The sequence below is a fragment of the Marmota flaviventris genome, chromosome 4, assembly GCF_047511675.1.
Source record: "Marmota flaviventris isolate mMarFla1 chromosome 4, mMarFla1.hap1, whole genome shotgun sequence".
In the NCBI taxonomy this organism is placed as follows: domain Eukaryota; kingdom Metazoa; phylum Chordata; class Mammalia; order Rodentia; family Sciuridae; genus Marmota; species Marmota flaviventris.
The window spans coordinates 74775970-74791794 of record NC_092501.1 but is presented as its reverse complement, the minus strand read 5'-3'; the positions used below and the strand labels follow the sequence as shown (position 1 = coordinate 74791794).

At 39.6% G+C, this 15825-nt stretch overlaps 1 protein-coding gene across 3 annotated transcripts in view; it reads right to left on the bottom strand.

Annotated features, from left to right (window-relative positions):
- Nucleotides 1-5546: 5546 nt before the first annotated feature.
- Nucleotides 5547-15825, bottom strand: part of Tmem273 (transmembrane protein 273) — a 35844-nt gene continuing 25565 nt past the window's right edge. For 2 of the 3 annotated variants that reach the window (XM_027947919.2, XM_027947920.2), the window contains one exon: nucleotides 9882-11046. In XM_027947919.2, the coding sequence (XP_027803720.1) occupies nucleotides 11022-11046 (25 nt within the window). In that variant the 3' untranslated portion in view covers nucleotides 9882-11021. Of the gene's footprint in view, nucleotides 5794-9881; nucleotides 11047-15825 lie in introns of those variants that run through there. The other variant, XM_071611280.1, reaches the window with a different exon arrangement.

Below are 15825 nucleotides of genomic sequence, written 5' to 3'. Positions count from 1 at the left end.
TCAACCAGCTGTCATAGGTGCCAGGAAAATCATATCACAAGCCTTCTAAGCAATCCCAAGTCCATGCCCCAAGCACCTCCTTTTATCTGACTTACACACCAAGTCAATGTTATTCTGATGAGCAAGTTCTAAACCAGCCCTGCCCTTCACGGAAGACACATTCCTTCTGCCTCTTGACTAAACATGGTACTTCCACCCTGTGGCCTGGGTAACATGATGTGTCCCTTTCTCTTGGGAAATGAAAGTAATAATTTCTCTATGTTGTCACTCATACATCTTTATAAATTAAGACCTGGGCACGAATCTTTAGTCTGGCAAGTTAAATTATTGTCAATTAGTTGGATTCTATAGAATCCTGGTTTTAGACTGTGTTGGTCTATATAAGTTTTATCTCTAGTCCTAGGGCATAACTCCTAGTCTTAGTTCCAATACAAGTACACTTATGCTTGCCAAGAGTGTTTGTGTTCTTTAAAATAACAGAACAAACAGGACTTATTTATATAAAAAGATTTATTTTAAGGAATCAGCTTACACAATTACAGAGGCTTGAAGTACTAACTCTGCATGGTGGGTGGCAGGCTAAAGATCCAGAAAGAGTTCATATTGCAGTTCAGGTCTGAAGGTCATCTACTGCATAATTTCTTCTTCATCAGGGGAGATCAGTCTTGTTCTATCTGGATCTTCAACTGATTAGACCAAGCCCAGTGACATTATGGAGGGCAATGTGCTTTACTTTCAAAGTCCACTAATTTAAATAAAAATCTCATCCACAAACACTCTCATGGAAACATCCAAAATAATGCACACCAGGCACTGTGGCACAGCCATATTGACATAAAATTAATAAAATTAACTGGCATTCCAAATCCCTAATTTGGTAGAATTGGAACTCCAAGCTGTCTCTCAATTTCAGGACAATTGCTGGATTCGCTGCTCAACATTTTTTTAACCTTCCAGCTATTTCTTCTCAATGAGTCTCTGGGAGACTTGCCCAGATTAGAGAATCAGTCAAGGATTGAAGGGCGATTTTAAAGCAGATTTTGGTTTTGTTTCTAAAGATGCTTCCTTTTTTGAGATAGTTCCCCTGAATTGTTAGAATTTTATTATATTTATTAAACTGTGATTGCTTCAAACCCCAATGTGTGTCTTCCCAGCCCAGTAAGATTGTCATTTGCTGCTTAAACTCTCTCCCCCAGTGTAAACTGGCACTTGCCCTCAGGAACAAAGCTGGGTCAGTATGGAACTCACCACTTCTCCTCTTTCAATGACCAATTTCCCTCTAGCTTCTGCCAGTTTTTCGTGACTCTAAACAGTTGTATTGAGCTTATCGTTGTTATTGGTAGAAAGGTTAGAATTAGAACACTACTCTGTCATTACTCTAGAATTTAGAATTTCACAAATTATTTTTAAAAATATTTTAGGTTTCCAAACAAAGAATGCCTCTGTATTAGCAATTTTTGGGGGGAGGGGGATTTGAACTCAGCCACAACCCCAGCCCTATTTTGTATTTTATTTAGAGACAGGGTCTCACAAAATTGCAACAGCCTTGCTGCTGCTGAGGCTGGCTTTAAACTGGCAATCCTCCTGTCTCAGCCTCCCAAGGTGCTGGGATTACAGGCATGCACACTGAGACCAGCTGTATTAGCAATTTATTAAATGTGTGTGTGTGTTGCTGGGGATTGAACTGGGTCTTGTGGGTCCACCAATGCTCCACCAATGAGTTACATTTTAAAAAATGTTTTATTTCATTGTGGTCAGCCAATGTAGAGTACATAATTTCAATTCTTTGCCATTCATTGAGATTATTTTTTTTTGTTTCTTTTTGGCCTACTTAAAGGAAATTCCACACCCAGTATGTTGATACTTTGAGAGAAATGGTTTCAAACCTCTGACAATTTCTCCCCATGTGAATGTCACATTTCATTCTATTTCTGAGCTATGCTCTTAGGTACAGAGAGCTTCATGTGCTTCTATTATGTTGGTGGGTAATCAGTGTCAAATATCTTCCTCTGAACCTTGCTAAGCTTTTCACTTGAATTCAGTTTTTCTGATATTACAACTTCTACATTTGTTTTATTTTTCTGTAAGCATTAGCATATGTTTTTTTCAATATTTGTTTTTTAGTTGTAGTTGGACCAATATCTTTATTTTATTTATTTATTTTTATGTGGTGTTGAGGATCAAACTCAGGGCCTCACACGTGCTAGGCGAGCGCTCTACCACTGAGCCACAATCCCAGCCCAAGCATATGTTTTTATTTATTATTTTTAGATATATATGACAGTAGAGTATATTTTGACATATTATGTATACATGAAGTATAACTTATTCTAATGAGGTTCCCATTCCTGTGGTTGTACATGATATGAAGTTTTATTTGTACATATTCATATATGTACATGGGAAAGTTCTGTCAGATTTTAAATTTTTAATCTATTTTCAATCACACTGCAATTTTTATTTTAGTTGTGTCCTTTATAAACAGCATCTGATTGAATTTTTAAATCAAAATAAATGGTTTTTTAAAAGGTAAATTTCATTTATTTAATCAATTCACATTTAATGTTCTGTATTAACACTTGTTTTTGCTACCCAGATTTGCTATTTATTTATGATGTTCTCTTATTTGTTCCTCCTCTTCTTCCCTCTCTTCCTACTCCTTCTTCATTTCCTCCTCCTTCCCCTTCTTTGGACTACAATTATTTAAAAGTTTTTCATGCTATTTTAAAAAAATTCTGAGTCCTCTCATGAATTTGCACTAAGCAAATTAAATACTAAATTTTTCTATCAAGATGTAGAATTAATCATACCTCCACATTTTGTCACAAAAAGGTCTGCATGAGGTCCCCAACAGAATGCTTTCATTTCTCCTCCTTTTCTTCCATACAACTGCCCATGTTGAGATCAGGTGGGATTTTAATGTATGATATTAGTGTCACTTCTTTAAAAATCAATCATCACTTTCTGAAATATAAATTTTTCATACCTTTATTTTGTTTATTTTAGTTTTATGTGGTTCTCGGGATCCAACCCAGGGCCTCATACAGGCTAGGCAAGCGCTCTTCCACTGAGCTACAATCCCAGCCCCATGAAATATAAATTTTATGTGCATCCTTGTTTACTGCCAATTCCTTGATCCTAAATTTAGAGGATCCTTATTTCTCTAAATTCATTTTTCATTTTCTGAAGTTCATCTGTTAATCTCTCTGTCAGAATGGATTATCGGGACATTATTTGCTTATCATAAGGATTTTAGTGTTTGTTTTCTTTTTGTTTTCTCATTTTCTGCCTTCTAATCTGAGTGGTAGTTTGGGTATGGGATATTGTGGAATGGAATCATTGCCCTAGAAAGTTTTGAAAACGTTGCTCTTTTATCATCTTTTATTCAGTTCTGCCAACAAGAAATCTAATTTCAGTAACAGTCTCATATTTTTCCAGGTAATTTTATGTTCTTTGCTCTTGGTTCTCTCAAATTTTGCTTGGATTTTTCTGGATGTAGTTAGCTTTGCCTTTATCTCACTAGATCCTTCCTTTTCTGATGAGGTTTATTGTCTCTCTATATATACATGCTTTTGTTTTGTTTTGTTCTATCTGCTCTCTTCATCTAGAATATTTATTAAATGAATGTTAGAACTTCTGGATCTTTCCTCTGCATCTCAGAACTTCCATTTCATATAGTCACTTACTGTCTTTCTGCAGTGACTTTGCGAAAGATAAAACCAATTTCACAAAACACAAATGGCCAAATGGCCCAACACACAGGACCTTGTCTGACCCTAGTCTTCCTGACCCTCCTTCCATGCAGCCTTACTGGGCACAGTGATTCCTTGACCTTCCTGAGCTTTGCTGTGCTCTCTTATGTTTCTGGATATTGGCACACCAGATATAAGAATGCTCTGCCCCTCCTCCCTGCCTGGCAAAGTCCTTAAAACCAGACTGAGGTCACTCTGCTGGTGGTCAAGATTTTCTTTTTTTCCCCCCCATGCTGCAAAAGCACCCTGTTCACATTTCAAAAACAATGCTTGCTCACCTGCTTGCCTGAGATTTCCTCTGATCAAGGCCACGTCTCTGTCTTCGGTGTTTATTTTTACCAGTGTCTCGTACTATATATCACAATAAGGAACATTTATATAGAGTACTTACAAGTTTGAACACTCTTCAAACTCATAATTTCTTGGAAGATCCTAGCAACCCTTGTGGTCATCAACCTCATCTTACAGATTAAGAAATGGAAGATAAAGTTGAGTCACTGTGGAGGGTAACACACAGATAGTAAGAGGTAGAACAGGAAGAATTAGACTTCAGTCAGTGAGGTTAGAGTTCAGATCCTTATCATGCCCAATGAACAGGTCCCTTCTTGAAGGAGCACATTGGTAGCCATGGAAGTCTGGTATTGTGAGTGAAACTACAGTTGTCTCCATGTGTCTACAGGGAGCTGTTCTAGGACCCCCTATAGTTACCCAAATCAGAATATGCTTATTATGGTTTAGATATGTGGTGTCCCCCAAGCTCATGTATGAGACAATGCAAGAACCTTCAGAGGTGAAATGATCAGATTATGAGAGTTGTGACCTAATCAGTAGATTAATCCATCTAAGTGGATTAACTGGGTGGTAAGCCAGAAGGGGTGGCTAGAGGAGATAGATCACTGGTGATGTGCCTTTGGGGTATATATTTTGTCCCTGGTGAGCAGAGCTCTCTTCTTCCTGATGTCCTGTCCTGAGCTGCTTTCCTCTGTCTTGATGGTCTGCCTTGCCTCGGGCCCAGAACTATGGAGTCAGCCATCTATGGACTGAGACCCCTGAAACCAAGAACCAAAATAAACTTTTCTTCCTCTAAGTCATTCATGTCAGGTCATAATGATGAAAAAGATGACTAAAACAATGCTCAAATCCATACAAAGGACATGATGTTTGCCTATAAACCATACTCATCCTCTCATACACTTTAAATCACCTCTAGATTATTTACAATACCAAATGTAATGTGAAGGCTATGTAAATAGTTGCTATGCTGGATTGTTTAGGGAACATATCTATTTAACACAGATGCAATTTTTTTCTGAATATTTTGGAACTATGATTGGTTGAATCATGGATGCACAAGTAGGGATGACCAATTGTACATTTAAAAAGTCTAGGCTTAGAGGAGTAGATGTATTTTAATTAAATGAAATATCCGCAGAACACAATAAAGGTAGCAGGTACCTGCCACCACCCTCTAACTGAGAAAGCTTCCTCCTTTTCTGTTGTGTATTATTTTCCTTCTGAAACCAGTTGTTTCCTTATGGCTATATTTCTGTCACTATAACAAATACCTGAGATAAAGCAACTTATGAAAAGAAAGGAATATTTTAGCTCATAACTAAAGATGAAAGGTATAGTTTTTGATCAATTGGCTTGGTTGTTTGGGGCCTATGGTGGTACATCACAGCAAGAGCATATGGTAAAGCAAGATTATTTTCCTCATGACTGAGATGAAGGGAAAAAAAAAGAGGAAGAGAAGGGGTTCCCCATATCCTCTTCAGGGGATGCCTCTAATGACCAGAAGACTCTACCTTATAATGTTTTCCATCACCTCCCAAAAGCACCAACCTGGGGACCAAGCGTTCAACACATGGAAATTTGGGGTCCATCTGGACCCACACCAGAGCGCCATCAGTCCCACTTACACCCAGACTGGATGAACTCAGGTCATGGTGTGATGGGGAGGCAGGAGCCATCAACAGGACCTGGCTTCAGAAGGCTGGTGAAGGCAGGAAGTTCATCTTCTGCAAAGGCAGTGGTGGAACCCCTGGAATGGCATGAGCAAGAGTCATGGAGTCTCCTCTTGGAGTGAGCCCACTAGAGACAGGAGCAGAACCTTGCAGCTGCTGCTGCTGTAGACACCATCAGAACAGATTTGGGGTGATTCTTGGACATGGTCAGCAATTGTGTCATCTTCTTATTTAAACTCAGGGGAGGAAATAAAAAGCAGAACCACATGGTAAAGGATTCCCAAGGGGTCTTTTTTTGCTGAGAAAAATAATGGGCAACTCTGATTCCTTTCCCAGGTGAACCAACCACACCACCAAGACCTCCCCGACTGTCCACAGAATGGAAAAAAAAAAAAAGTGGCTTAGCATCTCATCTGGCTGAGGGAGGACAGCAATGTCAAATCTACCCTAGTGCTCCCTTGGTCCCTTCTGCTACCTAAAGCACACAGTGGCTGTATGATGCTAAGCAGAGCAGCCCCTCCCTCATTAGAAAGACTTGTTTTACTTTATTTTATGTATTTGTTAGTTTTGATGCTGGGGATTGAAACCAGGACTTCATGCTTTCTAAGTCCATACTTTAGAACTGAGCTACACCCTCAGTCCAATTTTGCTTTATTTAAACAATAAAAGTTTTCCTTTTTACTTAACCTACCCAGCTCAAATGTAAGTGGGATTTGTCAGCTATCTGGTTAATTTTGTTTGTATGAGTAATAATAAAATTAGTGAAAAATTGGTTTTTGTACAGTTCCAATCAATTTTCCATGCAACTTAGCTTTAAAGAAATTTATCTTCATGAGAAATATGTCGGCCAAATCCCAGTTGAGGGACAGTATACAAAATGTCTGATCAGTGCTCCTTGAAACTATCAAGGTCATCAAAAACAAGGAAAGTCTGTGAAACCACCACAATCAAAAGAGCCATAATCTCTAAGAAGACCTGAGGACTTAATGTCAATCCTAGTTGGGGTCCTGGACCAGAATAAAAGATATTAGGTAAAAAAAACTAAGAAAAGCCAAATACTATGTGGATTTCAATGATTAGTAATGTATCAGTTTTGGTTCATTAATTGTGACAAATGTACTGTATCAATGCACAGTGTTTCTAATAGGGAGGCTGGGGGGTGGGGCATATGGGAACTTCAAATCATCCTCCCAAATGTTTGGTAAAGCTGTCTAAAACAAAATTTTAAATAAATCTAAAGCTGTCTAAAATAAAATTTTATTAAAAACATATAAACAAGTTAGTGTCTATGAAAAACTTCCTTAATCTTATTTTCTCATCCTCTTGAGTAAAAGTTGACCAAAACCAATGGTAAATGTACTTACGACATTCATGCTTACTGAGTGCGGACGATAGTCACTGTGCTAAGAGCTTTACATGCATTACCTTATTCAGTTCTCAGAAAGACCCTACAGGGTAGGAACAACTATGAGCCCACTGTACAGGTGATAAAACTGAGGAACTGCTCAGTTCTTCAGCCCTGTTCACAAAACAGCTTTTGGTTGCAGAACCTACATATTATGACACTATCCTGCACTTCATAGAGAGTGGCCACAGATGCAAAAATCACAAGTCAGTTGAAATTAAGGACCATGAATATTCAGACTTAAAATATGCTGATAAGCGAGGCTAGGCTGATGGGGCTTGAGTGACAACCCCACACTCTGCATGCGCAGCCTGGGAGATGTGCCATTTGTTTGTCATCCAACGATAACATGCTTGTGAAAATTCATATTCTTTGAAGGATGATTAATTAATCTGACAAGTCTAGATTATGACAAATGACCCAGAAGGGAAGGAATCAGTCAGCAGGCTATGCCCTGAACACAGCCCAGACCTGATCCATTTAGGCTTCCTGTCACAACCACTGCCCTCTCTGTGTGCATCTTGGGGCTCTGCTTCCTCTGCCTAAGCAACCCTGTATGCACACTCCATCCCAGGGACAAGGAGTCAGGCTGGTTCTCCCCAGAGATTTCTCATGGATCTCCAAGCATGTGTTAGAGCAATCTTGAACACTGTTTTTAACCCCAATTCTCGGGCTTGAACACCTACAGAAATGTGAAGTCCATGCTCTCCAAATGCAGCCCATTTGGGTTCCCTAAGTATCAACATTAGAGACAAAAGACCCAGGCGCAGACTTTTCCCCAGGCTAGTGCTCCTCTGGTCCTCCCCAGTGGCTTCCAAACCTGGGGATGAGGCTCATGAGCCTCCTTCTTCTTTTCTCTCCTACCAAGACCCAACCTCAAGTGAGTCCTGGCATCTCTTCCTTGAAAGTCCACTCCAAAGCAGTCTGTCCTTTATGTCCTTGCAGACGCCCTCCAGCCCCAGCCACACTCCCCTCTTGCTTGGACTGGCCAAGGTTACTGAGAGATATTGGCATGCCATGACTCGTCGGAAAAGTAAAATCACCTGATATTTCCATTTCTACCTGCCTAACTTGTCGTGTCTCAGCTGTTTCCAACCTTGGATGATGAAAAAGACTCTGTATTAAATCCTCTGAACTCTGTATAATTCTGAGAATTGCATGATACATATACTTTTGGGAAGAAGAGGGTATTGGGGATTGAACTCAGGGGCACTCAACCACTGAGCCACATCACCAACCCTATCTTGTATTTTATTTAGAGACAGGGTCTCACTGAGTTGCTTAGTGCCTCACTTTTCCTGAGGCTGGCTTTGAACTCAGGATCCTCCTGTATCAGCCTCCCAAGCCAATGGGATTACAGGTGTGTGCCACCGTGCCTGGCCCATGATACATATACTTTTTTATTTTTATGTTTTAGTTATAGGTGGACACAATATCTCTGTTATATTTTTATGTGGTGCTAAGGATCAAACCCAGCACCTTATGCATGCTAGGCATGTGCTCAACCTCTGAGCCACAACCCCAGCCCATCATGATACATATACTTTTAACACACAAAGTGGAGGACATACATATACAGACATGTTTAATTTTTATGAATTAATTTTAATTTAGAGATGTAGCATAAACATTTTTAATTTATAGATATAAATTGATAGATGATTTTTAATTTATTGATCTTGATCAGATAACCCTCTCCCAATTCACCTTTTCCCCAATTCACCTTTTCCCTAGGTACTAGGCCAAGAGGCCCTAAACCAAAGTTACATCCTCAGACTCTGGTTGGCTGCTGCCATCTGCAGCCTGCTTCATCCATGTCTCTTTCCTCTTAATGTTTCAGAGTCATCTGTCCTTTCCTTTGAGCATGGTGTTCTCCAGGCTGTAATGAGCTGTCAGGGGACTGCATGTGCTTTGGGGGCCCCAAGGCATACAGAGCCAAAAGGACAAGGCTTATCCCAGCCCAGGGCTCTGCTAATATACTCCAAATCACAGCATGAAGCAACCATGTCAGAATGTCCCTAACTGAAGACATTGCATGCACCACAGGTACAGGGACTTCCTGTAGTTGCTTCCAAATCCTTCCAAGAGCTACTACCCATTGGACACCATCTCTAGGAACTCCTCCCAGGGCGAGGAGCTGCCAAGAGGGGCTTCGGAGAGTTTCCAATAGAACTGGAAGGACTTCCACAATGAAGCCATTGAGCTTGGTTTGGGATATAAGCCAGGGAGACCTCATTGCCAAAGACTCCCACACCATTCTGCTTCCTAGATGATGATAGCATTTACACCCCAAGGAAAGGACGCTGGCCTTCACATCCTGTCATGTATAGCATAATGACATAGCAGTCAACAATGGACTGCATGTCTGACAAAGGTCCTATAACATTATATCACCTAGTGAGGTCATAGCCAACTTAGTTCATGTAAGTGTGCTCCATGATATTCACAAAATGATGAAATTGACCAACTGTGTATTCCTTGGAATGCATTCTCATCATTAAGCAATATATGACTGTCCCTGACTTCACACAGGGACCCTTATGAGGGGCTAAAACAAAATCAGACTCCAGGTATGATTCCAGGAAAATATGTCACAAGTTGTGGCAATGGATTGGATCCCATGGTGCTTTGTATGTATGGAACATAAAACGGTGACTGAGAAACCAGAGGTTTTCGTCTTCAGCTCATGAGTGTTTCTGCCATTCACAAACCAGTTGTCTTAATTAAAATGCTGCTAAAAGAAGCAAATCAATTAACAGATCCCTTACAAGATGGTTTATTCTATCTTACACACAGAAAATTGCTTATGAGTACCACGTTACCACTTTAGGTTATCAGTTAACAAAGGCTGCTAATGAACAACATTGTTATCAAGTTAGATAAAAGATGCCCTGGGAATCCAGGCAAATTATTATAACACAGCACTTTTTTTAAAAAAAATATAGCTCATCTTTCATCACACACAATGAGAGTTAACCCAATTTAAGGAGAACCAGTCCACAAAGGCACCCGGATTTTTGAAGAATGGAAAGGCAAAGAGACTTCCATAAGGCATTCCTAGAAATATGGGGTTGATAATACTGGCAAGAGGAATTTTCATGGAGCCTGTGCCACAGAATATTAGGCTGATGACAGTAAGAGAATGACATGGGTTTCCTGAGCCTCTGCCAGTCTTGTCTTCCATGTGTGCACCATACAAACTGTAAAACTCACCACAAAATAATTATCTGAGGATACCAATGATAACTTATGTTTGTGTTGTTCTTCACAAGGCACACCATCTGCTTTCTCATTTAATCCTTTGTTGGCTCCTTCATTTGGAGATCTGCACAGCCACAGGCCCAGCCCATGGCTGTCAAGAGCACTTTCTTTCACTCCAAGCCAAGCTACCATTTCTCCCTTAGAAGGTCAGTCATTGATAGCATTGGAGACTGGCTCATGGTCTCCATGTTTCCTGGCAGCTAAGAAGTTGAGGCCAATGGTTCTGCAAGTGCTATTTAATTGTTGATAAGATGGTAGTGCTGAGGAAGCTGCATCTTGTGTTTGGTTCCCACTTCCATGAGTCATTGCTGTGGGTAGGTTCCATTGATGTGGACATAATGACCCTGTAGAAGCATGAACAGCTCCAACATGGTGGACCAAGCTAGATGATGTGCATTCATTGGCTTCTACCTATTTCTTACTGTTGGATAACGTACTCACCCTGAGCAGTTACTTCTGGTAGAAAAGGAGTAATACTTTCTCTCAGAGCAGAGACACTCTTGATTATAGTCCTCCTATTATTTTCCTTGTATTTTGAGTCCATGTGACGTTTCATAACCAGCCTTCAGTGCTCAAATTCAAAACATTTTGAGATTCTGTTGTCTAGACAGTTGAATCTCTCCCAGAGAAGCCACTTGTTTACAATTCAATCACCTGAGCATCTCTGGAAAGAAAGAGAAAGATCTGGAAGATATTTAGACAAAGAGACTTTGCTTTGACTAATCACTGTGTGCTTATGCACCACACTAAGCAGCTGTGAAGGAGTTCATCAGCAATGGCAGCAAGCTGGGGCATTTTTTTGTGTGTAACGTACAAAGAGGCCTGAAGGCCAGTGTCTTTTTTCAGATAAAGCTCAACCTTGAGGTTGTTTTGTGCTTGCTGAGCTGAAGACCACAAAAACCTCATCTGCTTTGGTGAAAAGGGAAGAAGTCATCCCTAAGGTCAGCAGATATATTTGGGGAAAAGTGTCACTTTCTAAAGTTGAAGAGTTTGTACAGATCTGGGCAGATGCTATGAGGAACAAAGTAGATAGACCTATGTGAAGATAGGTAGAAAGTTTTGCCTTTAAGTCTGAACCATAAGCTGTTAAATGGATGAGACTTTCTATATTTAGTCTACCAGCCTAGACAGGAGGGAAGGGAAGCATAGATGTGTTTTTAAAAAAAGAGGAAGACAGAAGAAAAGGTCAGAGCACCAAATCAGACCCTGATAAGAGTTATATAATTATATAATAATGGAAGCATGTATTTATGTTTACTTCAAATGCTGCATAATTGCATTTGGTATTCCTTATGCATATTCAGTCACAATCTCTTGACATCTGACATCTCCCCAGGGGAGAGAGAAAAGCAACAGCAGAAAGACAGAGGAGAGAGAAACATTAACGGACAAGCCAGGCAGGGGCCACAAAATGAATATCACATGTCTGTCTAGGCTACATTTGAGGACCAAGGAGGTCAAGGTCAAAGATACAGAGTTTTTGGCAGATGAGGCAACACTGAAGACAAGTAAGTTGCAAACAAGCAAGTCATGCTGAGGGAGAATGGAGAGAGAAATGGAGGAAGGTATTCTAAGAGAGGGCAATCCAATGCCGTTTGTGGATCTACCTTAAAGAACTGTTGATCCAGAAGAACACAGAGTTCAAATCTGCTGAGCTGGACACCCACCAGCTGAGCAGAGAATTTATTTCTCCTATTGATTTAATAAGCCCTGAGTTAAAAGGCCCCTGCAAGTGTTGTTAAGGAGGGGATATTTAGTGTCTGGATGTCCCAGAATCTGCATTTGAAATACTGATGCCCAGAGTGGGTGAGTACCGCAGAAGGGCAGGCCACTCTTGTTCCTGGCAGCTCTGAGATAGGGAAGTGGCACCTGCTGAGCTATTTCATGGAGAAAGTTGACCTCTGACAGGCAGGGATGATTCTGGATGGGTGTATCATCAGTCACAAGGGAGCCAGGGACAACCTGCAGTAAAAGGCAAGCTGAGCAGAAGCTAGGATGGCATCTGCTGGCTGGATGAGTAAGTGAATTAGGCCACATGATACCCTGGACTGGTACAGGGAAAGGGAAGGAGTTTGGGGATATTATGCAGTTGTAGTGCTATTAAAGCCAATGTTTTACCACATCCTCCAAAGATCATAGAAGCCAATAAGAAGAGAAGGAAAACTAAATAAACTAATATGTACCTCTATGTTCTGCCTAGCCAATAGGAGTATCAGGTTATATCATTTGAGGATGAGTTAATGATTGCTAATGCTGAAAAGATTTGTTAAAAAAAATTCAATGGCCATTTCAGAGTAGGAAGGATAGTAGAATGAATCGGACATTATTGCCCTTATGTGCATATATGACTATAAAACCAGTATAATTCCACATCCTATACAACCAGAAGAAGGAGAAGTTATATTCCATTTAAGTATGATGTGTCAAAATGCATTCTACTGTCATATATAACTAATTAGAACAAATTTTTTAAAAACTCAATAACATAGAGTCTGATGGAAGCTTCCCTTACATCATAAAATATATGCACTTTAGCCACAGAGCCAACATCTTATTTAATGGACACTACTGTTGTGTTTCTCACCAAGATCAGGTGCAAGGCAAGTCTGTGCACTGTGTCCACTGTTATTTAACATGGATAGTTTTTCCCCAATACAGTCAGAAAGGAGAGAACCATTAGAGGCATAAGAATTGAGAAGGAAGATATGCAAACTAAAGGGGATAGAGGGAAAAACAAACACAATAAAAGCATTCAATAAGGAAACCACTGTGATGTTAACATACAAAAGAGGGGGTCAATATACAGTCAACAACCAGGTAGGAGACTTAATGGGAAATTATCTTTTAAAAACAACAAAAATAAAATAATGAACTTATCAAGAAACATAAGAACCTCATCAGAGTAAAATCTGATAGCTCCTTGAAACACATGAAAATAGTCTTATACAAGAAGTATGCAACAAAATGTAGCATATATACACAGTGAAATATTATTCAGTCACAAAGAAGAAAGAAGTCCTGTAATTTGCAGCAAAATGGATGGAGCTGGAAGGCATTATGCAAGTGAAATAAACTGGATACCCAAAGACATGTATTGCATGTTCTGTCTCACAGGTGAATGTTAAAAAAAAAAAAAGTCAACCTTAATGTGGAATAGTGATAACTAGAGACTGGGACATAGGGAAGGTGGATATGGCAGATAAAGAGGCTGGGTTTAATCAGTGAACACTGATTATTCAGGCATTAAATGTATTCATTCATTAAAATATTGCACTGACCCCCCATTAGTGTATACAATTAATGCATGTTAATCAAAAATAAAGTAAAATAAAATATCTTTTTCATGGAAGACTACATAAAAAAGTCAATAAACTTACATGTTCAAAAATGAAATTGTTAAACAATAAAAATGAAAATATTAAAATAGAATATAGTCTCAAACCAGTGTTTCTAATGCTATATCAGAAATCAATAGTATTAACCACACTGAGAAAACAATTGGATTTGAACACAGTACTCTGTATACACAGAGAGAGCTAAATGCTAAAAGCAGAAAGTACCATAAATAAAATTTCAAGTTTATGAAGCAGTTTGTAGCTGTACGATGCTGGAATTCTGGAAGTATTTTGTGTGTATTATTGGGATAGAACAAGTAAGTCATATTTTTATGTTTTTTTAAAGAGAGAGAGAGAGAGAATTTTTAATATTTATTTTTTTAGTTTTCGGCGGACACAACATCTTTGTTTTTTTGTTTTTTTGTATGTGGTGCTGAGGATTGAACCTGGGCCACACGCGGCATGCCAGGCGAGCGTGCTACTGCTTGAGCCACATCCCCAGCCCTAAGTCATATTTTTATATGGTTGAGAACCAGGGTTTTCACTTTAAGAAGAGAAAAAATAGAAATATGGACTGGGGAACGCTTTGGATGAAATCTAGGACACTGAATTATTGACTTGAATATATATTTCTTGACTGTCCATTGAAAAAACCTAGAAACAATGACATCTTAGTGGCCATGAGAACACAATGTGTCCAGACCTTGGTTTCTAAAAATCACTCTCCAGTAAAAAAAAAAGAAAAAAAATCAGGAGTCCCTGGAGAAACAGTTGACTCCAGGTGGGAGAAGTACAGGGTGAGCCTGGAGTAACTTGTAGTGTCACAAGTCTAGGAAACACTCCAGGAAGAATGGGGTCCTGTCACAAAGGCACCATTGCCAAGAAATACCATGTACTAGCCATTTGGGGACAATCTGAGCATCAAAAAGACTCATGATACTAATGAATTAAAATGTACTGTACTGAAGTCAATAGTGATATTACTTAGCAAGTAGGAACAGAAGAAAAGAGGAGACAGGAAAAAGCCTTTTGGTCCCCAAATGTAGAAAGAATATGCTTGAATGGGAAAGAGTATTTTGTAACCATAAGCTGCAATGCCTGATTCAGGCATAGATCATGAATAGATGTAAAATCAGTGGGTAAAGAAATGATGGGGGTCAGGGAATTCACATGCTCTCCAAGTAGCAACCCTCGGATTATTTACTAATCACAGAGGGGAACATTCTAATCTCTGTAATGCAGAGAGCCAACGTTGCTTCCGTAGCCAAGCCATCAAACGAAGCCTTACCAACAGTGAACTGGCCTGGCGTTTCGTGCCTGCAGACACAACACAATAAAAGATAAGCAATGTCACCTCCGTAGTATTCTTGACAAAAAAATTCAGTTTGAAACTACTCAGGAGGAAACAATCATACAAATCCAGAACATGGGACATTATCCAAGATGACTGCCTTAGATATTTCAAAGTGTGCAATGCCCCCGGGGGAAAAGAAGAAAGAGAGAGATCCTTCAACACTGAATGACACTAAAAGAGACAAAATCAAATACAAAGGTTTTTCTTGGATTGGACAATAGAGGAATAAAAGAAGACTTTTGAAATAATCAGAGAAGTTTGAATGTGGACTGGATAATACATGATATTATCTTCTTAGGAGTGGTCATTGTATTGGGATTAAGTGGGAGATAAAATGGTGATATATTTAGGGGTGAAGTCTCATGATATCTACACTGATATTCAAGTGGATCAGTTAACAAGGGGAGGTTCTGTATACAGAGATAAAACAAAAGCTGCAAAATGTTAGTGGATCTGGGTGCAAGAGGTATACGTTTTCAAGGTACTGTTCTTTCACTCCTTCTGTGTATTTGAAGATTTTTTAAATAGACAAAGGGCAAGAGAGAAGACAGGAAAGCACTCTGGCCTTGGATGACCACCCTGTGCACATTATACAGAGCCTGTCATATAAGCTACAGTGCATGAGCCATTCCTTAAGTGAGGAGAAGTAGGTTGGGGATTGTGGATTGTGAAAGCATCATTCAGATAAGCCAGTGGAGGTGTTCTCTTTCCTAAGAATAGGGCTTGTTCAATCAGGAGACCAAGATCCTGTCCC